Genomic DNA, 24,538 nt, shown 5'->3' with positions numbered 1-24,538 from the left:
AATAGGAGCGTCAATAAAAATTATATTATAGTGGAAAAACACTAAAACCACTTCAAATAATTCTGACTTTTTTTTTTTTTTTAGATCCGTTATCGTGTATGAAAAATATTATATAATAACATAATAATTACAGTTGAACAATAATTTAATTTCTGATTTCCGATCTACAAATTGTTTTCAAACACTTGACATACTTGTACCTATTTATATATTACGTCATGTTTTTTATAATAATCTTATTTTATGACGAATTATAATTTACCAATATTAAAGATAATTAAAACTTAATTCACATTGTCTCGCTGCAATACGTAGGTCTTTGAACTTGTGTTTTATATTATCAAAACATTCGTAAGACTAAAATTGACATGTACCTACGAGATCGTTTTTGATATAATGCCGTGGTAGAAACAATTAATAACAGATAAATAACAATTTATTATTATTTTATGTATATTGTATACCTATGAATTGGCAGTATGCCAGACGCAGATTACCTACTTGCAGGTTGAGAAAAAAACCTTACAATATTCTCTAAGGAACTAACCAATTTGATTTTTTTTTTACCGATTTGTTCAAAGATACGTAATTATTGACGAAATAGACAAAATTATATTTATATAATTATTCGTTACCCACTAATTTCGGAATATTAAATTTCACAAATCCGACAGAAGATACGATCTCAAACAGAAAAAAAAATATTCTCATTGATGATAACGTATAAGTACCGATGTATTATATACATAAATTACGATATGCGTATACCGGCCTATCGATCGCATGGCACGGATCACATCATATTGTGTATAGTTATTCTTCATAAAACTGCGCGCCCACGTGCATTATTATTCTATAACCGTCACGATAGGATCACGCGTACATAACCTATTGGATAATTATGTTAAAATAACAGACGATTTTCGAGAGACAAAAAAAGATATATACAAATAATCGGTTTGTAGATGAAATGTACGATAGCCTGCACAACGGCAGCAGGAGCAGTAGGTGGGCCTTATTGTCCTATGATATATATTATCGAAAAATATATTATTATAATATATCGAAAACAAAATATGTTCGATCAGGATTCCGTCGGAAACATTGCAGTAATGCTATATAATATATAAAAATATATAAAATACTATATTATAGAGCCGTTTTCGACTGTCACCAATCATTTCCCTGCATAATATTTTTAACACAACATGTTTGATCGATTGGCATTTAACGGACTAGAATCGATGCATATTTGACCGTAGAAGACTCATACGCAGACACTTTCCAAAGCAAACTTCCCAAATCATAGGTACCTACTTCGTTAATAATTCTACATTTTCAAATGAATTTTTTCCTTCTTATTATGCCACTAAAATATCTGTAAAAGTGTAAAACATGTTCATTCACAGTATAAAAAAAAAAAAATTACTGGCATAAGCTCGTTTTAGTTTAAATGAGTCAATCACTCAAGTCTAAATAAATTTAAAACAAAAAAGTAATTTCTATAATCATAAATTTAATAAATACAAATTATTATAAAAATATAAAATCTTATTTTATAGAATGAAGTAATAAAAAATATTTTCCACAACGCATAACACTAACAAAATTCTTTATTAATATATATTTTTTTTTATTACACTCATTATTCGAACGTTTAAAATACAAATTATATAATTTTAAAATATAGCAATAGGTACAAATTGAAAAAAAACTGCAGGCATTGGTAAAAACATAATTGCATTGCAAATTGTAATAATAAGTATATACGTAGGTATACACTCGTTTGAACCATTATTTTTTCTTTTGCACCCTGTTTTATGGTATTGAAGCAGGGGCAAATGTATCGTTTTGCCCACTCGAATAAAAACAGGGTGGCAATGTACCACCCCGACCACCGCTCACTCACACGCATTTTACATTTTTTTTTCTATTTAAGACTTGCAAAGTTTATGATTTACAACGCGAGAAGTTGTGTATATCCTTATTATTGTGTAAGTACATGTATGTGAAAAAGACGACACACGCAGGTACCCGCAGTATAATACTTACGATATGCGTCATATTGTACACATGTATCCGGCTACCGGAAGACGGACGACGGTGACGACTTGATAGCAAACATTTAGAAGAAAAAAATTCCGTCTGAGAAAGAATTCTATCTTAAGAAAGTACATTATTGTAAGAGCTGCTCGTGGTGGGTGGAATGACTGACTGCTGGAGTTATCCGTCCGAAATAAAAACTATTCTATTCTCTGACTTTATAGTCTGCTCACAGAGTCACAGCCATTATGAACCATTATGAAAACAATTCGTTCAGTTCACAAACTATACAATATTAAATATATTATGATAAAAAAATCGTATAGTGTATACCGCCGACATAGAGAAGTCAGAAATTATTATTTATTGTGGATAAGTAGGGTACCTTTCCATGACGTGCTAATTGTATAGTAAGGACATTATAATATAATATGGTTTTTATACGATTTTTATGAAAGCATAATAACGAGCATCATTATTGTTGGTAGTAATATCAATATTACATAGGTACTCATAATAGTTGCTTGGCAATATTAAAATATCGTAAAAATCGGTGTAGGTACAACCACTACAAACACAGACTGCACCTATTAACGTTATTTTTACCTTAAGACTCGTCAACTCGATATAATTGGCCAATTTTATTCTAACATTAAAACTGTAACAATATAAACGTTTGTAAGACGATTAGACGAAAAACACTACCCACCACGAGGGTGTAACGTCCTCCAAATTATTGTTTGGTATTTGAATATTACTCTAGCAGCCTACACGACATTTATCGGTCGCTCGCCTGCCGGATCCGAAATTTTGATGCTCGATATCAAAAAAATGCCTCTAGATACGAATTTGCGACATCACGTTAAGTTCTATCCGTTTGAACGACGACCGTTGGACTGAGTTTAACGTCGAGACAAAATATAATATTTACACAATATCTATTAATTGTCGTATTTCGGAAAATCTGAGGAAACACAATAAAAACAAGTTTAAATTCTGTATATTTAATCTGCGGAATTCGTTTTTCTATAGTTCGATTTCCTCGGTTTTTTTCGTAAGTTAGGAAATTCTATAACTGTTCACTAGTCTAATCGGCGAACACGGAAAAACGATAACTAAAATTATTAATTCTGGAAAAATCTCGCGGGTAAAATATATTTAAGTAATAATTAATTTTCGTAAAAAACAGTGTGACGATTTCACGTGTCTCGGCGTTTCGGTTATTGGTTACCAATCACAATATACGAACTCGATATTATTATTATTATTTCAATCCGAATTATAAGCGACGGACTGTTACAACAACAGCGACAACAATAACAACAACGACGACGTTGATAGGATAATGTCGCCGTCGTAGAGATGGCGCGTCGGTCGTAGGCCGTCAGACCGCGCCGGTATCGCCGCCGCCGCCGCCGAGTATCGTCGTCGTGCCGTGGGGTGCCGGGAGAAGCGTCGGCGGCTGCGGCGGCGGTGAGGGTCGCGGGGTTCAATGCGGGGGGAGAGGGGACGCCGCCGCTGTGTTGGGCACGCGGCGTTGCCGGACCGTTGCGCGTGCGGCGTTCACCGCGAGAACGTTTTCACCGTCGACAATCGTCGTCAGTATCGTATCGTCGGCCTTACCGAGTGGTGTGTCTGTGCCCGTGTTTACTGCATTCGCGCGTCCGTCCGTCCGTCCGCCGCCGTAGTCGTCGTCGTCGGTTTTTAGTCGATTTTTTTATTATTTTGTTTTTATTTCCGTAGGACTTGCCGTCGCTCTCGACATTCGACCGGTACGCACGTTCGTTTTGCGTGCAAAATAATATTAATATTATTACACGTCGAACGTGTCTGTTCACGGGCTCCGGACGATCGTTTTTCGCGCTCACACGGTCCGCATCACAGCCGTCGTCACCCGCAGAGACCTAACCGTCTCCCGACACTTCGGCAAACACTATGCTCCGGCCGTGGGCCAACGCCGCGCACGACCGACGTGACCACGTCTCGGCCGCCGTCGTGCCGACGCGTTGTTAACGACACTCGCGCGGCGTAACGCACCGGAGAATCGTCCGGCGAGGACACCTCCCTCGGGCCCGTCGTGTCGCATCACACGTTATCGCATAAAGCCGTCGTCGACGCGAGCGCATTTTCGGTTCGCGCGACATCGCGTAAGAGTATCGGCGCCGATCACCGTCGCCGCGTCACAACATGGTTCTGTTCGACAACCTGTTCGGGTTCCCGGGGCTGCCGGGCTGCCTGCGGTTCTTCTCGCCGTCGCCGTCCGCCGCCGCCGGGCGACGGCCCGCGTCCGCCACCATGCGCGGCGTGTCGTGCACCAAGATCACGTCGTGCCTCACGCTGGTCCTGCTCATATGCTTCGAGACGGTCCTGCTGTCCACCGTCAGCGATTGCACCAAGTCGTTCACCGTGCACTGGAACACGTCGAATTCAATGTGAGTACCTACCATCACCGTGTCCTCCCGCGAAGTCCGAACCGGCCCGACCCGGACACCCCCCAAAGACGCCCACGCAAAAACCATCATCCCCCCGGCGGCAAAACACATACATATAGATATTTATGCATACATTTACAGACCGTACCGAACGCCCGTGTACCCCAGTATATATATAATATACGTATGTATTGTTATTGACTTTGGACAAAAACACTGATGTATTTATTTAGGTGTATTTTTGCACTGGGTACACTGTAGTTGTTTCGGACCCCGTCGGTTTAAAATAATATAATATAATATTATGATGTCATTGCTCTTTTTACCATGTGTATGTTGCCGTTATTATTATGATATATATATATATAAAACAATTGAAATTATTTATGTCGCTTGTTTACAGTATTGTGCTGTTGTTATAATTTAATCGCGTCAGATCGGGCGCGTCGTGGTGCCGAGACGATCACGTGTGTTATCATTGTTTCGTCGCGTTTTCTCGTGAGAAACACCAAGTTATAGTGGTGTACGCGTAATATAATTTTTAACCCACCTACTCGCCTATTTTAATGGCGCGCGCGCGCGCGTGTGTGTGTGTGCGGTTCCCCCCGCGGGACAAAACTCGTTTCGATAATGAGCAGTGACAGCAGACGTGATGGAAATATCCGTGATGAAAGAAACGTTGAACTTGACGAGAGGAGTAGCATACACTAGCCGTAGCAGTGAGCTATGGGTCAGGGCTGTAGGTTCTCTCCTCCCGTCGTCGCTCGCTCGCGTTCCGTCCGACGGCGGCGGTGCGTCTAACAGTCCGTGTTTCCTGAACGTAATACTGCCGTAGTCTGTTTAGGGGGTTACGAAGATTTTTTCCGTTTTCGATTTATTTCCTACTCCTGTTGCAAGGCACGCCAAAACGGTCGGTAAAACACGACGCGAAGGATGGGTACGATAAAATATAATGTATTATTCGACTACATTAAATAAATCATCGGTAGAGTTGACACGAATGTGTGTTTCGGTACCAAAGAGATCGTTCGTCGAAAAACTTTTTTAAATTAACGGGTGGTCCGACGACTTTAACGTTCGACGACCGCGGCGAGGCGTCCACAATTTTCGGTGTCGACGGCAAAGCGGTGTGTGTAACTCGCCGTTAAATTCCTAAATAGTTTTGCGGGACCACCGATTTTTCCAATTCGCCGCGTTACTATTTGAAAAATTTCACGATTGATTATAATCGATAGTCGTCGGTACTTAATACCGGGACAATTAGCGAGTCAAAACAAAAATATTTTTCCTTAACCTCGGGACCCCGAACGGGGTGAACTGAAAATTGATTCTTATTTTCATTAAATGCCATACCAAACTACGCGGTTGTCGTGGCTCACAATAAAGACTCTACTAGGAATTATTCGTTCTAGTCATCTTACTCGTTCTTTAAATACGTATATTTTTTTGTCTGAACGCACTCAACTTGACTTATGTAATATGTACCTACAAGAATAATATATAATACTATTTTCTTTGTCGTCGTCAAATTCGTGTTGAACGAACGATATTTAGTAGCTGTCCAACGCGACACAGTTTTTATTATTATTAAAAACCGAACATCCTAAAAATAATAATAATAAATGATAACTTTGCGTTTATTGCTAATTTTATTGTCGACTATTACTTTTATTGTCGTGATAACAAACTCGACGTAAGTCATCGTTTTGTAAGATGTATATAAAAAAAAAAAAAACCAAACGAAATGAAATCTGAGAAATTTCAATACGGTTGTTAGAATATTATATCGGCCGACGGACAGTCGTTTGCTTCGCTGCGAAATAGTTGCACACAAATACACAATATTCTGTATTAAAGACGGTTAATGTAATATACACGAATACACGAGTCGATCAATTTGTCATATTTAAAAAAACGTCCCGATAAATCATATTATTTTAACAATATTTTACAAGACACATACAATATTATGTTAATAAATGGTTACCGTGGCCACACACAATAGACACACACGTTTGCCACAACACACGACGACACTTGTTCTTTTCTTCGCGGGCACAGTACCCACTTTTTGTTTCAGCGATTTTCGTCACTTTATGTAACGCGTTCCCTGTAGCCACTTGTCTCCACGCATAATGACATGTGGTGTATACCCTTAAGAGCGCGGGTTGCGGGGGCGAAGATGACAAAAGTGAACGTTTTTTTAAATATCAAGAAATAAACTACCTGCCTAGTAAAACGAATTTTAATATTATTATATATATTTATTATTACTTTTTTTTCAACCGATAATAATATTCTCTTCTCGCGGGCCTCGACCGTAACCGGTTTCGATCCATCCGCGTGTGTCCGAACGGAGGGAGTTTGTCTGAGTGTGTGTGTGTATGTGTGTGTGTGTGTGTGTGTGTGTGTGTGTGTGTGTGTGTGTGTGTTAACCTTGGGAATTTGATGAATGTTCATGATTCCTCCGGACGCACTCTGCAACGCTGTAAAAAGAGTTCTCCCGACCAGTGAGCAGGGGAAACAAACGGAGAGGTTTTTTTTTTCCTTTCTACATTTTTTTTTCCATTTTTATCTCGTAACCTCTTCCCGTACCCCCGCCCACCACGGAAAACATAATGGATCGATAGAATTTGATAAGACGACCGTGATTTATACGTCCCATGTTCGGGAAGTTCCGTGAGAAAGTTTACCAAAAAAATTGCCACGAGATGTAACGTATGTGTTTACAATGAATACATATTGCATGTAATATACAATAAAATTGCAATGAGATGTAACATTTGTGTTTTATAATGTATTTGTATTTATATATTATCATAGCAGATATAACGCGTATCAATAATATATTGAAAATTTATTTTATTCTTATTGAAACATTTTAATTCTTGTTTTTTTATTATTCCCGTTTATTATTATTATTATTTTTATTGAAATACTCCTTACAATTAATGTTCCTATGAAACACCGTCATTCGACATGGTACTAAAAAAACATAGACTATTTTTAGAATTTAGATGCCAATAAAAACTATAACGTGCATAATATTATTGTTGTTTTCATTGATTCTGTTTTTTTGCTGGAGTTAAGGTTACACAGTTACACTGCTTATTACGAGGTTTATTGTTAATATAGGCTGGTATATTTAATATCTTAATATATCTCTTATGCAATTAAAATTAGGCAATATCTAATATATTGTATTTTAATTTAAAATAAAATAAATAAAATACAATACTATAGATTTATTATTTAATATTGAATGTGATCATAAATTTCTAATATATTTAATAGGGTAGTATATTACAAACGATTTACACAAACGGAGTAAATATTTTCCATTGTGAAAAAATTGGTATTTTTTTTCATATTATTAATCATAATATGACTAATATGAGTTACTATTTTGATACAGCACAACAACAACAGTTATTTTATTCATAAACTCTAATTATTATTCTCTGCAGATTAAATTCTTCGTGACATAAAATCCATTAATACGCTACCTAGGTAAATTTATTTTGAAGAAATTAGTTTTAGCATTTGATGGCAGTTATAAATCTAGTTTACATTTTATATTAATTATTATACGTTCACTCTATGTATATTTTCGCCTGTCGTTCTACTGTGATTTTTTTTTTTTTTTAAAGTATTTTAACCTTAGATATATAGCTTTAAAGTTATATTTATTTATATTTTTATTCTCTATAATATCTCCACTCAATGTTGCACGTTTATGTGCATTTTTTTTTTTTTTTGTTATTTGAACGCAAACAATATTTATAATCAATTTAAGTGTTATCAAACAATCTACATTTAAACTAACTTGTCAGCGCATAAATACATCCTAGTTAAAACGGCATGCGTCCGGTAATATTGACATATTGTGTATTTGTGTAATGTTACACTTTCAACCACTATCTCAGTTAATGCACCGGATCCCGACTTGAACATAAAATAAAATAAAACCGAGTTTCCGCTTTTTAACACAGTATATAAAATAAAACCGATAATCTATTATATACACATACATAGGTAGGAACTATAGATATAGTTGTTTTTCATTCTCCCGCGTTTTTAGCAAAGAATAATATCATCCGAAGGCCACCGCGGATGACCACTCGTATATCTGCTATATTATTATACACGTTTGTAGACTGCGAATGATGTTTAAATATGTTCGGTGTACCTGTATTTTCGTTTTTCTTCATGATTGCAATATACGTGATGGTAGACACACGGATTGCGTTCGATTATTTTGAAGTTTAACATCAATGACGTTGGCCATTCTAACAATACCTATATATAAGACAACATAAAATATTATTCGGTTTCAATGGGACGTCGTAGTCGTCGTTTTCCGCGTCACATCATATAAAATATTATATGTATTATAAATTATAATATTATGGTGGTCTTAGAAAAATATTAAACAAAAGTATTTTACCGTAACACCACTGGTATAATAGCGGGTGATGGTGGTGTAGTTGGCCGTGTGGGGTAGAAAATGAGGGGGTGTAAAATCGGTATTCATATAAATAATATATAAGCGAACACCCCGCGACCTCTCGTGCATGGTTTTAAGCGGCCGCCGCGTGTTCGTGCCGCTCTCCGCGGGGACGACATACTCGAGTCTCCGTCGGGGTGTACGGGCAGACGTGGGCACGCGGTGTAGTGGTAGGGGTCGGTCGGCCGTCGGGGGCAAAAGTGTCAAATCGGCGACGATGACGACGACCCCTTATTCTCCACTATACCAACACATTCACCTTCGCCGGTATCGACGATGCATCCGAGAAGCGCCTTCGTCCTACTTGACTGTTTCGTTTTTTTCCGTGATCCGCACAATTTAATATTATATTACTATACACACAAAATCTTAAAGTTGTACGGGTAATTATGATGTCATAACTGTGCGTGTGACATTCCTATACCCGTGGAATTTGGCACATGAGTAGGTTTATCCGACAAAACAGTTTACGCGTGGTTTTATTATTATTTATATTGTAAACGTAAACCTACTAATAGGCAGTACCGCCCCAGTGGACGAGACCGATCGAAACAAAAAAAAAGAAGAAAACCGTCCGGAAAAATTCCTCGCGAATACACAGACGCGTTTGCCATCGTTTTTTTTACACTATCCGCGTTTTTTATACAGCCCCGAGCAGACTCAGTAACGCACGCACTGTATATTATAGTGAATTATAACGTACATAATATAATATATTATATTATACATACGTACCCATTATACTATATTATGCAATACGGTGTTGCGCGGGTCGACACACTATGCGAGCGCAGTTTTTACCCGTGAAAAAATACCACCAGTGTCCTGCACCTATGCACTGTTGTCGGGTTACGGGCTGAGTGCTGCAAGCGATGACACATAACAAATTCTTCGTGTGTAAACATTTTTCGAATTTCGTCGTTTAATTTAGGGAATTTGAAACCTCTATTTGGCCTTTTTTCATACGGTTTTATAATACATATTATTATATTAGTTGTATTGTAATGTGGTATTTACGGATACTGTGAAAACGAGAACGTTTATTTGATTTTACGACATATTATATCGTCCCTCCCTATTTAATAGTACAATATAATATTTAGTACCTATGTCGTGTAGAATGTAGATAATGGTGTACCCCATTATGAATAATTAAAGGAGAATAGGTGAGAAGCTTATATAATATTTTTAGTCCGACAAGGATTTTCCCATCGGCACATTGACATTTCGAAGTCTTAATGATGTTATTGTACTTTGTGAAAGAAAACGCGGACGAATATTAAAATCTCAAACTATAAGGAAAAACGATTTTTTCCTGTTTTAATAATAATTACTACAAACGTGCTTCGTCAATTTGTTTTTTTTTTTATTTTGTGTATAATATAATGTTTTACTAGGTATGTATTATGAAATATAAATATAAATTATGTTTCATTTTAGAAAACAAATATTAAAAAAAAAATCAATGGAACACGTCATTTATTATGCATCTTATATTTATTTTCCGACGGCACAAAGGATTTCTTTTATGCATATTTTCTTTAATAAATGTAAATTATTTTTTAAATTCTAGTTTCCTGCGCCGGATATGTCTTACTAAATATAATAACTTTGCAAAACAATCAAATTTGTTAAATTTCCTTGATAGTGCTCCTAGCCTGTTTGGTAATAATGCATTGAATTACTCTAAGATTAATGAGCAATAAAATAAATAATGATCACTACTACGATGAAAAAATACATCCATATATTTATAACTTGGCTGTAATTTTTTTTTTCGGTAACACGTGACAATTTATATTCAAATTAAACGGGACTGGTCATATTGCAAGTCTGTCTATAGTAGACGTGGTAATAGTGATAGTGGTATAGCAGTAATATGGTATATAATACTCCGCGATGATAAAATAGTAATGACCCACTGATACGAGATGAGCTGTCAACAGTAATTAAAATCAACGTTTTTTTTCTTTTATTATTAATTAAGATAATAGCCGAGTGTTATGGAGTGTTTAAAATTGGCCTAGGCACATATTGTCGGTCATATAATATGGCAGTCCACACATTATACATTTTTTAAATTGTTAATTACTCGAAATAAAATTTAAATGCCGATACCATTATTGGTTTTTTTTTATATGAACTTGTATTCGAAACACTCAAGTGTTCATGGCTATTAAAAATACTAAAATAGAGATAAACAAAAAGGGGATGTGGGCAGTAGAATGAAAAAAACTAAAATAATCGTTTATAATAAATATTAACTTTAAAAAAAACGTGTTTACAGACGTTAGTGTAAGACATTAGAAGAAATTATGGACAATGAACAAATCGTCTGGAGACACCTTCGCATTAATTTCTGTCTTTATACCAGTCTTTAACGTGTCCCAAGAATATACTTAGTTTATTTTTTCTTGTTATTTATTTTTTAATTATCATTATTCTTCGAAATTATTTCCGTTTACAAGTTAGAGAAAATATAATATCGACGATTTCGTTAATCACTGCCTTATTAGAGTGTATTGAAGAAAGATTGTTTCCCGTTTTGTGATAAATCATTTGATTACGTTTACCGATTTTTGAATGGTTAACAACAATAAAAAATGTTTTAAATAATACACATCTTGACTGATTTATATTTATTTACCTACTCAACACCGGATCAAAGCAAATAAAATGTTTGAAAATAATCTCTTTCGATGGGTACCAAATATAATGACGTGTATACTATTTACACGATCAATGCTTCAAAAGGTATACATGTTTTCAAAAAAAATATATATATATTTGTTCGTTATTTATGGGTATATAATTATGTATAGATACGTCTAATATAATAAATAATAATTGTTATATCATCACCGTGATTAACTGATTACCTAGTATAAAAAATACCGTAATAATCGCCCTCTGTTTTGTTGTTACTGTTGATTTTGTAAACTGTATGTGTGTTTATTACTCACACTAATGATAAAGCATAAGGCATTTAAGTTTTTAAATCTATAATTAATAGATTATTAATACCGTGTGATTAAAAACGAAATTATTCAATGCACTATCAACACCTATATAGTGTCAATATTGATCGATGTTGGACCACATTATTTAAATACAAATGAATAAAACGTTGACATTTTCAATCTAGTCGTAAAAAATAAATACAAAAATTATTAAATAATTAATATTCATTGATACTGTATACACATAACACATTTAACGTCGTTTAAATAGTTGTCGACTTATACGTTGTAATACATACATTATTTTTAGTGCGCGTTCTCTTCATCAATATTTTAAAATTTCTTGAAAAAATCGCTTATCAGACCATCGTTTTCGAATCACGTTCCCAATAAAATTGCATAAACTGCATTATGCGTATGTAATCATATAAAATAAAGTCCACAATTTTCAACTCGTCGGATCTTCCGCCGAACTGCTTTATATAGTGTTTATATATTTAAATTTAAAACGTATACACTTGCCGATGGTGTCAGAAATGAAAAAACATTGAAACGTGCCAGAAATCTGCTGGTATATATAGGTACCTACTGCCTTCGCAAATTATACAAATCACGTAGCGCAACTTGTCTCGAGGGGACAACGGGCAGCGTTATATAGAACGTGTATTTTATTTTTCAATCTCGTCGATTGCGGGACGGAAACGTAACGAATAATGATACGACGTACGGTTTATAAAAATATTTATTTAACGCTCAGGAACGAGATTGTCGACGGTTACTGTGTAGTATTTTAATATTGCTTTTATTCTAATGGGATGTGCAAATTTTTTTAGACGCACCGCAGCCCGCTTCCGTTTCGTCTACTATCGATTTTGACATTATTTCCGATGCGTTATCGACATCATGAAATTACACAATAATCATAGGCGTGCGCATGGAGGCAGCAGAGGCAGCATATGCTGCCCCTGGACTTTCTTTGGAGCTACCGGGGCCGGCAGATATTAAATAATGGGCCTAGGTAAAATTATATTTCTACAAATGATTTTTTTTTTGGTAAAGTATAGACAGATATTTTATGATTATAGAATTTACCAGTATAAAACTAATAGACCTGTCTACTATAAAAAGAAATAGCCATGATTTTTAATCATAAATATTTATCATATTATAAATAATAAATATGAACTATAGGCTTGTGGAAAAGTACACCTTTGTAGTGGCTTAGTACTTTACTGTACAACTTTTTATCAAAACAAAAAAATAAATAAATAACTAATATAGTATTAATTTTGATACTCAACCCCAATACTCAATAGTAAAAAATGTAAAACTATGCGCCGGTTTTAATGGTGAATTTAAAGAATGGGCCGAATTAATCTCTTGCTGCCCCTGAAACTGGAGGCTGCGCGCGCTTATGACAATAATATTATAATATGTTCATTACTGACGTATGGTAATGAGATAAAACCGAATATAAGTTATTGTGCTTTTTGCAGTTGTCCCGACGACGCAAGGGTGTAACTGAATAACATTTATTTTTTGAGAGGGGGTTGATTTTATTTTTATTTTGTACAAATATTTATATTATTAGTAAAAAAAGAAAATAATTTTAAATTACATTTCACGTTGTAATATTTTTGTTTATTATCAATACTTTTATCAGTATTTTATAATAATATACATTATTGATTAATAAAATTGAATTTTAAAATTTCCCAAATTATAAAATCGCTTTGCCCGCCACCGGCGCTGCAACGTAATAAACGCGTTTTTGACTCTACATCCCCTCGACGCACGGCAATTTTGAATATTTTTTTCTTTTTCCACTTACCTATATGTATCGCGGTATTTGTACGCGAAGGGTGATGGTCGTCGTCGTCATCGTCATCGTCGTGTAGTCTTATAGAGTAGTCACAAGCAATAGTTCTGTCTTCCTCTCTCACGCATACACATACACAGACACTCACGCACGCACGACTGTCTGACCTCGGGTAACCTCTACCCCTGCGCCCAGGCATACCAGCTGCATACCTGTGCCCGGGTTCTGGTACTTTTTATATAGCTTAGCCCCACACACCCGATGTATACACACATGCATGTATACATACAGATACGCCTATATGTATTACGTAATATATGAATAAACTGTTGAATGTGCTATACACAAACACACTCAGACAATATAATATATATACTGTTATTATTTCTCTCTATTTTTCCGCTCTATCTTTTACGAGGACGTCATACGAACAACATTATGGATAGGTACTCTGTGTACCTATCTGTATATAATGTGTATTGTATATACATTTTTTTTTATATAGCTTCAAGTGTTTGTCGGTGGCGACGGTAGGTGTATACGCGTATAATCTACTCTCAGCTATAAACAGTCGTCTTGACCATTATAATGTTGTCTATACATGTAGTGTATACATATATAATAATAATATGGACCGCGAGAGGTTTGTTTGATTTAAAATAGTGTGTGGCGGCGCGTCATTCGGTGGCATCATGCGATGCGAGTGGGTATAATAATAATAATAATAATAATAATATGATATTATAAATATTATAATCGAAAACGTGTCGCGTATACGATCCATGTTGGTGGTCCCCAAAATAATAATAATAATATTAATGTGTATACGGGAAAGTGCCCGATTCGAATTATCGGTAGTTATTTTTTTTCAACTGACATGGCGGCGATGCAGTGACCAGAGGTTAAAAAAAAAATCGGAAAAACGGTCTAGGCAGGCATAAAGGTTTGTTATATATAGGTAGGTATTCATATTTCGTTTTAGTCAAATTTTGCTTCGTTGGCAAAAATTTAACGTCGAATGTGACGGAGGGACACATGAACGGTTTTCTCAGAACCGTTCGAATACGTGGTCATGTCAGAGTATACGGTATTAAATTAATGTTTTCCGGTCCCAAATTGTTTTCAAAATTCTCCAATGCATGACAAATATTAATTGAGAAAGTATTGATTTTTATATTTGCCTTGTCGTTTGTACACTTCCGCGGTTATGAGGGCGATGAAAAATGTATGCGGCAATTAAACCATATCCGACTGTCATTTCATCCACCTATTGTTATGTTCATTGTAAATCGCGACTAATAATTATATGTAAAAAATATCGTTAAAAGTAGTATACAATCTTTCAAAGAAAAGTTAATTAATTTTAAATTCATGTTTATTTTTAAAACATTTTTTGTGTGTGGGGGTTAGTTTAATTTTATTTTTTATTAATTGTTGACCCTTTGTAAGTGGGATTTTTCGGCTCCCGGGATGTTTTTATATCTTGGTAATCCTCTTGAAGGGAGTTACGCCCTAATATTTCCGTCACGGCGAGTTTCTCACGAAATGGTTGCATTATTATTATTAATTGGACCTCATAAAAATATACTATAAACATTTTTTTTTTTTTTTAAATATTTTATCGCCGGGGATCAAGATTAATTATTATCGTACTTCTATAGTCACCATTATATTTTAATACCTACGTACAGCATTGTTTTTTTTTTTTTTAAAACGAGAATATAATAATATCTATATTTTTAATTAGTGGTTAAAATACTAATTTTAAAAAGTTTTTAAAACATTCATGTATGAAAATGAAATTTTTCTACATGTTCCTCCACTATTTGTATAATATTATATTTAAAACTTCAAAAATATATACTCAAAAAATAGTAGGTACCTATTATGCATTATATGTCTCGGCTGCAGTGACAATTTATATGCCGAACTCAACATAATTTTTTACTATTCTATTCGCTAATATTGGTATTATTAATCAAATAAAATAATATATAATTAAACTATTATTATAAGTACTGGGAGTCCATTTTCACGTTTGAAAAATCAAATCACAAACACCTTGCCGTAAATCTCTAATGAAAAATCAAAACGCGCACGTATACGTGTGTTCTATCAGTTACACTAAATTCTATGCACTGTTGCTATTTGATCAACTTTGTATCTATGACTTTCTTCGTTTAAAACCGGATATTTTTTTTTACAGCCATGACTCATAACAAGTCGAAATCATATCAGTTAGTGACTTTATAACAATTGACGGATTATTTGTTTTTAAATTACGATATTTTTAAAATACACTTCTGTGTTTGGTACCTATTCTATGTATAGGTAGAATATTATATGTATACGATAATATACTATTATATTTGTATAATATATAAGTTATCATATTATACTTTTTTGTTATGGGCACAATATAATTAACGTAATCGTTAGTTTCACTAAGTGTCCATGAACTTGCCTTAACGTTTCCGAGTGTCGTCATTAATTTAAAGATATTGTATTTAGTCGTAAATACCTCGAGATATCGTAGCAGATGCAATAAAATTGAATTGAATTGAATTTTTATTCGTCGACTCTGTCTGGGTTGGTTTTTAAAATAAATTAATTCCATTGACTCGTTCGGCACGGCTTTGAAAATGTCCGGGTCGTCATCGCGGTAGGTACTCATCAAAATGTAAACTTCGTTAGGTAAATATACTTTAGCCGGAACTTAAAACGCCCGACGATATTTAACCACAATTCGAACGTTTTAATACGCAGTTAATTATGTTTTATATGGCGGCCGCGTGACTTTTATACACCGTCGCATTTACCGGATTGCGTCCATTAATGTGATTACTAGCGAGGAAACCTTTACAATCTTTTACCGCTCAGAGTTGTTTTTAAAATTGAAATGAGAAGATTTTTTGGTGCCAGTTGTAAACCGAATAAAATAACGCACAAGATAGAATTTCTGATCGTACACAGCATATACAGCTGTGCAGCTCTGATCAACGATGACAGGACTACAGGAGTCAGTAAAAAAACAAGAAAAGGTATATACTTATAAACGTGCAGCGGTGGCTGCTTTGGACTGATATTAACTGTTTGTCTTTTGCAGCACTTTTATTATTGTTTGATGTGGTATACGAAATGCTAACAATAAGTGTATACCAACATAATATTATGCTTACTGTATATATATATGTATATATATCTTTATAGCTTATACATAGTTAAGTTTATTAACAAAATACATCATTAAATACAATTAACATCTAACAACAGATATTATGTTAGGTCGGCACAATGTACGCAGAAGCTTACTACGTACAATACCTATTTAAATGATCTTCGGATATCCGTCTGTTTTCAGAATCTTGTCTAATTTATTTTTTTTTTTGCACGGGATTTTGGGTTAATGTTTTTCGGTCGGTAGCCTTTAATTATTAGAGTGATGGGGGTTTGGGAAGCTTGTGATGAAAATGAAAAATAAAACCACGGTAATTACAACAGGCCTGCTGATACGGCGTGCTCCTTTCTCGCCTCCGTAGCGTTTTGAGCTTAATTTCTAGCTAATCGACCGTTTAAACGTCGTACTTCCGCTCCGCATATTATAGTGTTGTAGATACACACAATAACACGCTACGCAACAACAATGTATAACCTTTAACGATCGGTGACGTTTTGTCGACCGACGCGCGCGGACAGCGAAGATGCATTCGGGTACTCTACAGCACCACGACGGGCGATAACATTGTGTACAACTTACATCGGGTGTGGAAAATATACAATAATAATACCAGGTATAATAGTAATAAATTATTACTATTATATTATTACTAATAATATAGAAACGTTGGGCAGGAACGGAAACAGAAGGGTGAAAACGACGGCTAAGTAGGATGACGGCCACAAAGTTGTTTGTTTTTGCCGTCGCAATCTTGGGCGGCGGGTGCGAGCGTGCTCAGCTGGTCTAGCGGGAAAAGCGGATGAGAAAAAAAATCGAATTATATGAAACATTTTACTTCGGGGTCGAGCGCAAAATTAATTACGTTAAGTGACGTTACATGTGGCGATTTCGCGGAGGGGCGCGCAACGGTGGTTTAGTCATGGAGACGCGCGGCCGTAGGGTGTATTTTAGTTCTCAGTGTTTAGTATTTACTCAACGGTAATCCCTAGAAAGTTTCGTCAAAAACTCGGAATACATTATAACGTTGGTTAAATTTACCTAAAACAAATCCCTGAAAATAAAAACAAACACTGCTATAATTAGAGATATTATACAGAGTGATTTTTTTTTACCACACGCGTTTTTTGTATTATTATATTATACTATGAAAAGTTGCAATACAAATACAATAGAAGTACAATTTTTGGTTTTTTTGCGTATTAATGCGTTAAATAAAATTTCAATTTCCGATTTTTTAAATGAGTATTAAGTCCGCACCTATATATTTTATTTTATATGATTTATGCCATGGCAATGTTGGTGTTTTAAAAATTTACAATTTTCAAAGAAATCATTATTACTATTTAACTATATTATATTTTAAATTTATCACATCGTACGTTTTCGATTGATACAAAAGTATGTGCAAGTATAAACAACAAAATATCGTTTAAGTTCAGATTAAAAATAAGGTCATATCGCCTACCAATCAATATTTCAACTCTCGGTTTATAAATCTTAATGTCGATTTGACAAGTCCATGCGACTGGACCAGGAGTGGTTTGTATGGACCACGCACGGACTGATTGCTTTTGTGTTTCTTCGTTAGTGTGTTCGAAAACTGTTGTAACGTTTACAGATCGGTTGGCGTAGCAGTTTATAATATTGCATTATTGTTGTACGAGTGTGGATGAAGGTGTAGTGTTATATAGCGAGATACGAAAAATTTGTCGCACGTAAAAAGACTGCGACAACTATATAACAACAATACCCACCCGACGGAAATCTCCTCCTCTCTACAAACTGCAGCTCAGGACCGCAGGTGCTCGAAAACTCCACACACACACACACACACACACACACAATACAATCAAAACGTTTTGTTCGAAAATTCCGACTTTTTTTCGCGGTACGAAGGTATACATAATATTGTTTACAACGCGAGTTTTTCGCGGGGGTGAGGGTCAAAACGAACATAAATCCTTAGGTGTGTCCGTCTACTGGCATTGTAATATCGTCCCGCGGCAGCAGTACATTATATATAAATATAGTGTGACCTCCATCCACCCCCTCGGAGCTGGCGACCGGCGAGGACTTCGCAGTTTTCGTCGAGCCCGTTATAATATTATAATACGTTTAATAGACTATATAGTTGCTGGTGCCGGTGCTGCTGCCGTCGCGTATTACACCTTTCAGACCGGGTAACATAATCGTCCCTGCGAACCCGAAAACCGGTTTTAACGGACGGGCTACATCACAGTATAATGTGTTGGTACTTTCGCACGTAACGGCCGTGTATAATATTATTATTATATCCTATACGCGGGTGTCGGTGGCGGTGCAGCGGTGTCGTCGACGGGCGCAGCATATTTTCTTCTCCCCCCAACGCAAGCCATTCTTTTCTCTCGCGTTTCGTGTATAATAATATATGCCATATAAACACACATTCGTGCGCACAATATTTTTATCGCGAAGACGCGGATGACGATGTTTGTCATACATTTTTTGTCATCCGAATTCCTCGCACTGCATGCACTTATCTCGTATTATTATATGTACCTACTACAAACATTTCTTCCATTCAGGTGTGTGCGTGCACGGTATACTACGTAATAATGTTGTACCATTACAAGCGGGCATGTGTGTATAGTGTATACCCATGATAATATACATCACACACGCGTTACACATAATACATATACATATATCATACGAACATATTATTATGATATACACTGCGAATGATGGGCTGCAGTGGGGTTGACTGCACACACACGGTTTGTATGGTCTCCTATATGCAGTCCGTCCGTGTACGACGTCGTCCTATATACCTATATATTATTATCAACGTATACGGCGTATATGTGCTGCACGCACGGGCATTTAATGCGTGCGCTGTGCACCGGTGCATAATGCACTCACCGCGGAGGCGAGCGTCGTATATTATAATATGCACACGCGAAACTAAAGAGAATTTTTTTTTTTCCTTTCCCCGTTTAATAATTTTTTTTCCTACCCCGTTTTTGCCCGCGTCTGACGCGAAAAGAGGCGGATCGCGTTTTAGGCGTGGCCAAAGGCGCGCACCTCGCCGCCGCCTATGTAACCGCCACCGCCACAGACCGGAACTGCTGCGTGCAACGGACGCATTATATGCGCGCGTATACGCACCGTGATTAACTCGGCGTGCGAGTGTGCGCGAACATCCGCCCCTCCGTGCCTGTACCGTTCTGTGTATACTTCCGCGGGTGGTGACGTGCGGTGCGCGACGTATACATATATTGTATATACCTCTCTATATACACTCACACACGTCGTCGTCGTCGTCGTCTCTTCACGTTTCCAATTAAAATTATTATAACTCACACGCACGTACACGTGAGAGCCGACGCACACTCTCGGGTGTCTCGGTATGTGCACAGCTACCGTGGGTTCGCGGGCGCGGGGCAAGTGCGTCGGGTAGGTACAAGTGTCTCCGCCCGCGCGAGCGCCGCGAGTCGCGAGCCAGTGACGTTGCGACTATGCGGTTGGGGTAGCGGGAAGGGCGAGAGTGAAAATAATTTTTAAAATTTCATTTTTTTTTCTCGCGTAGGGTTGCCATTTTTAAAAAAAATTGTTATTCGAGGAATCACAATAATAGCTTAATCCTACCCCCTCCCCCGCTCTAAAACGACAACTCGAATGGCTGCAAGAGTGCAGGCGGTACATAGTCGTTACGTCTAAGTTAGACATTGTAGTTTATATATCGGAGAATGAATTGAAATATATCGGCACAGTGATTATAAACATTAATTTACCATTAGCTTTTTTCGATTTAAAATAAATTTCGGTTATTATACTCGTAAGCCATAAGTAATGGTCGATTTTTTTTTAGACTATATAGTTTATTTTTCTCTTGTATAATAAATTATATAATTTGGGTATGTATTCATTGGAAAAATAGAATATTTTGGTTGTTTTCGGTCTTAGGTCCTAGGGCTGCTTCTAAAGTGTTGGATATTTCATATTCTTTGCATGCAAACTCCTCTTTATTCTTACAACATTCCCCCACTAAGTGTTACTTTGAAAGTTTTCCATGTTTACCTTCCTTCGATACTAGCAAACCATTATGCACTATTATTGTAATTAATTTGGGAATAAAAATGATTTTGTTTTAAACAATTTTAAAATTTTAGCAATAACTCTAAACTGTGGTATACTGTATACATTGTATCAGTGAGCGTACTCTTTCGTCGTCACCATAAATGTTTGCAGATCACGATCGAACGATATTTCCAGAAAGTCTAGAAACTATTATGGTAATTCTAAAGTATACACTACACGCACAATCATCCATTGTGTATGCATTTCGGATTTTCGTCCATCTAATAATAATCACCTGAGTCCGACACTTCATTATTATTATTATTATTATTATTACAACTATCGTCGTCACACGATTTATAATCGAACTCGCCGCAGTTCGTCGTTTCCAAACATTGTTGCGGTTACGCTATTATATAATATATTAATATTATATTGTGCGCGGTAGGATTATGACAATCTGTCGTAAATCAACACGAAAACTAATTTTGAACGGTTCGAAATTGAAGAGGCGGCGCGTGAAATATATACGTACGCGCTCGTATTATACGACTGTATACGTTATAATAAACGCGCTCTGCAAAAAGGTTTTTCGTGTATGCAGCGAGAGAAAACGGGTTGGACACAAAAGTCATTCGATCATATTATTACTATTATACTATTATAATAAATATTATATAAATGAATTCGTTTAATTATAGCTCTGGGCCCACACTAACAAGCCATTCTAATCACATCATTTTTTTTCACGAAATGAAATGTATTCAAATGTGGGACGACGCCGCGCCGGTCATTCGTACCGAACGCGTATCACATCTGCCGTATAACATTAATAATCATAATTTTATTATTATCAAACGCATATTCTACCCGTGCATTGACAGAATAAACGGGTGTGCGAGAGACAGACACGGTGAAAAAGAGAGAGGGGCGAAAGAGAACGATAGAGCGAGTGATAGAGTGACAGAGAGAGAAACATTCTGCGTACACCACAGTGGTTCAACGAAATTTAATACATTTTGTAGTTTGCTCAGGCTTCTTCTCGTAATTCAATAACTCAATAGGTAGGTAAACATACGACTCAATCAGAGAGGTTTCAATTGGGTCGAGTGTTTACACTTTAACGTACAATTTTTTAAGCTTTACAATCGTTTTCTTTACATATATATCCGTCCATCCGTCGCCGTTTTGACTCGCTTCCGGTCCACGCACCAACAGCATAGATATACATATGTGCATGTTTGCAGTGTACCGTCCTGATCATATTATTACAATCATCATCATTATTGTCATTTATCATAGTAATCGGTGTTACGTTTTTGACAAATATTTCGATCGAGGGAACGCTGCAGTGGGTATACTTTTGTGTATCTCGTTCTCATTGTGTGATAATGGTTTATTGTATCCGTCTATTTACTCTGCAGCCGTTTGTACAGCATTCCACGAGTAGCAGCTGGCCATAACGTGTACGACAACCAATTCCCTTTTTACAATTCCGTTCGTTAAATTGCGTACATGCATTTCGTTGAAATTGAAATATGTTTTTAAAGAAAAATGCTCGGTAATATTTAATTTATACAATTGATTTTTTTTTCTCTTTTACGCTAGTCGCGTTTCTTAATATATCATAATATTCGTATAATATTATACTTTATACACCTATTGGTAAAACCGATGACGGTGATAAACGAGCTTTAAATTTCGTATTTTATTTTTTTATATCGACCGGACGCGATGTAACGGCGACGCGCATATAATACGTACCTATACTTATATATATATATATATATATATATATATAACAGCCATGTGCCTATATTATACGCGCGGTCGTGTATTATATAGGTACACGAAAAAAAAAATAATAAAAAATTCAAAACGACCGTGTATACGCTGTCGCCGTGGTCTGTGTGGAATTCAGACCGATATAATAACCGATTCGTAATGAAGGTGTCGGTTCCCCTGTCATCGGTTTGCCCAGATTTTCCCGCGATCATACCGTCTCTCGGTACATAATGTACGGTGATTACGGCGATCGCGTACAGATATATAATATATATTATCCCATAATTTACGTCGTCGCAGCTCATATACTCGCACACGCGCGGACACGTGGGACGTATAATTATTTTCGTCCGTATACAATCCTTGCGAGACATAACAATATTTTCTTTGAAAACACGATCCGAGTGTATGATAATAATTAACGGTTACCTGCCCAGATTTGTTATTTTTTTCGACGGAATTTTTATTATCGCAGTACGCGGCGAAGAAACAGATCTCGCGTCGTCCGTCCGTCCGCTCGCCGTCACAACCCATTGTGTCGAATCACACACACACATCACTTGCGATTGTAGAGTTGTGAAACTTACACACACACACTCACACACATATATATATATATATTGGTATTGTGTATAGGTACATAATATACACGCATATTATAATATCATGTGTTGTATATCGCGCGGTCGATGGGCCGATATTTCTGGACCTTTTCTATTTAGTGTCTACGGACAGATAGACGGGCTGGCAGACCGACGGGCATGGTCGTCTGCTGCGGCTGCATACCATTTCGTAGACGACGACCGTGTATATTGTAGTCAACCCCGCGTCGACCGATGGGCGCGGCAGGAGTTACGTACGCGGGGCGGGGGTGGTGAACGGTTTTTTGATCGATCACCATTACACTCGTTATTTCGTATGTGCGTATAATAATAATGCCACGATGATATTATAATGCGTCTGTTATACTTCAAACGTGATATACATAGAGAAGAAGGGGTAGACCGAATTAGTCAACGTTACCTGTGTATAGGTTATTAAATAAACTGGTGTTTGTAATATTATTACACGGTATATACATAGCAACAGGCTTCGTCCTCTATATACATATATAGTTATAGTTATACATAGCTGATAGTTAATGAATTATTATTTATTATTATATAATACACGTGTATTATAATACGTATAGATACCCGCCCCGGAGATAAGGAATATTTATGTTTAATAGAGTCGGTGTATAGGTATATACTATGCTCGTATTTTTTATGCGATGCATTTTAATCATCTTTTTTTTAAAAATATATCTTATCTCGCCACTCCGCAGTGTTTTCGTTTTGCCAACGTAAACTCGTTAATAACAATAATATTGGGTTGTAGGAGGGGAGTTTGTACTTATTACGTGAATAAGTATTATTAGGTATTTTACTGATAGGTATTTTCTATAATACAATACATACGAATTATTTTCTCTTTTTACGACGGTTTACAAATGGCGTGATCTGTACCAGTATAATAACGGCCCCGCGATTACGTTCCCGCCGATATGGTCGGTGCGAGAAGAAAAAAAAATATACATAATAATTGAAATAAAACGTGTGCCGCACGTATACACGCACATACACCATAGGATGTATGTATAATATGTTTATAGGTAGGTAATGTACAACGACTGCCGCGCATAAAACACGACAGTTGCTGGTGTCGGCGGTTGATTGGCGTGTTCAACACCATTAAACGGGGCCAAAACGACCG

The 24,538-nt window shown here is 36.3% G+C and overlaps 1 protein-coding gene across 1 annotated transcript in view; it reads left to right on the top strand.

Annotated features, from left to right (window-relative positions):
* Positions 1-3,662: 3,662 nt before the first annotated feature.
* The window catches only part of LOC113559859 (ephrin-B1), a 242,571-nt gene continuing 221,695 nt past the window's right edge, over positions 3,663-24,538 (top strand). Inside the window, exon 1 of the mRNA XM_026965635.1 lies at positions 3,663-4,475. Within this exon, the coding sequence (XP_026821436.1) occupies positions 4,231-4,475 (245 nt within the window). The 5' untranslated portion in view covers positions 3,663-4,230. The remainder of the gene's footprint in view (positions 4,476-24,538) is intronic.

The sequence above is a fragment of the Rhopalosiphum maidis genome, chromosome 3, assembly GCF_003676215.2.
Source record: "Rhopalosiphum maidis isolate BTI-1 chromosome 3, ASM367621v3, whole genome shotgun sequence".
NCBI classification, from domain to species: Eukaryota; Metazoa; Arthropoda; class Insecta; order Hemiptera; family Aphididae; genus Rhopalosiphum; species Rhopalosiphum maidis.
The sequence above is the reverse complement of the archived record's forward strand: the minus strand, read 5'-3'. Positions and strand labels throughout refer to the sequence as shown.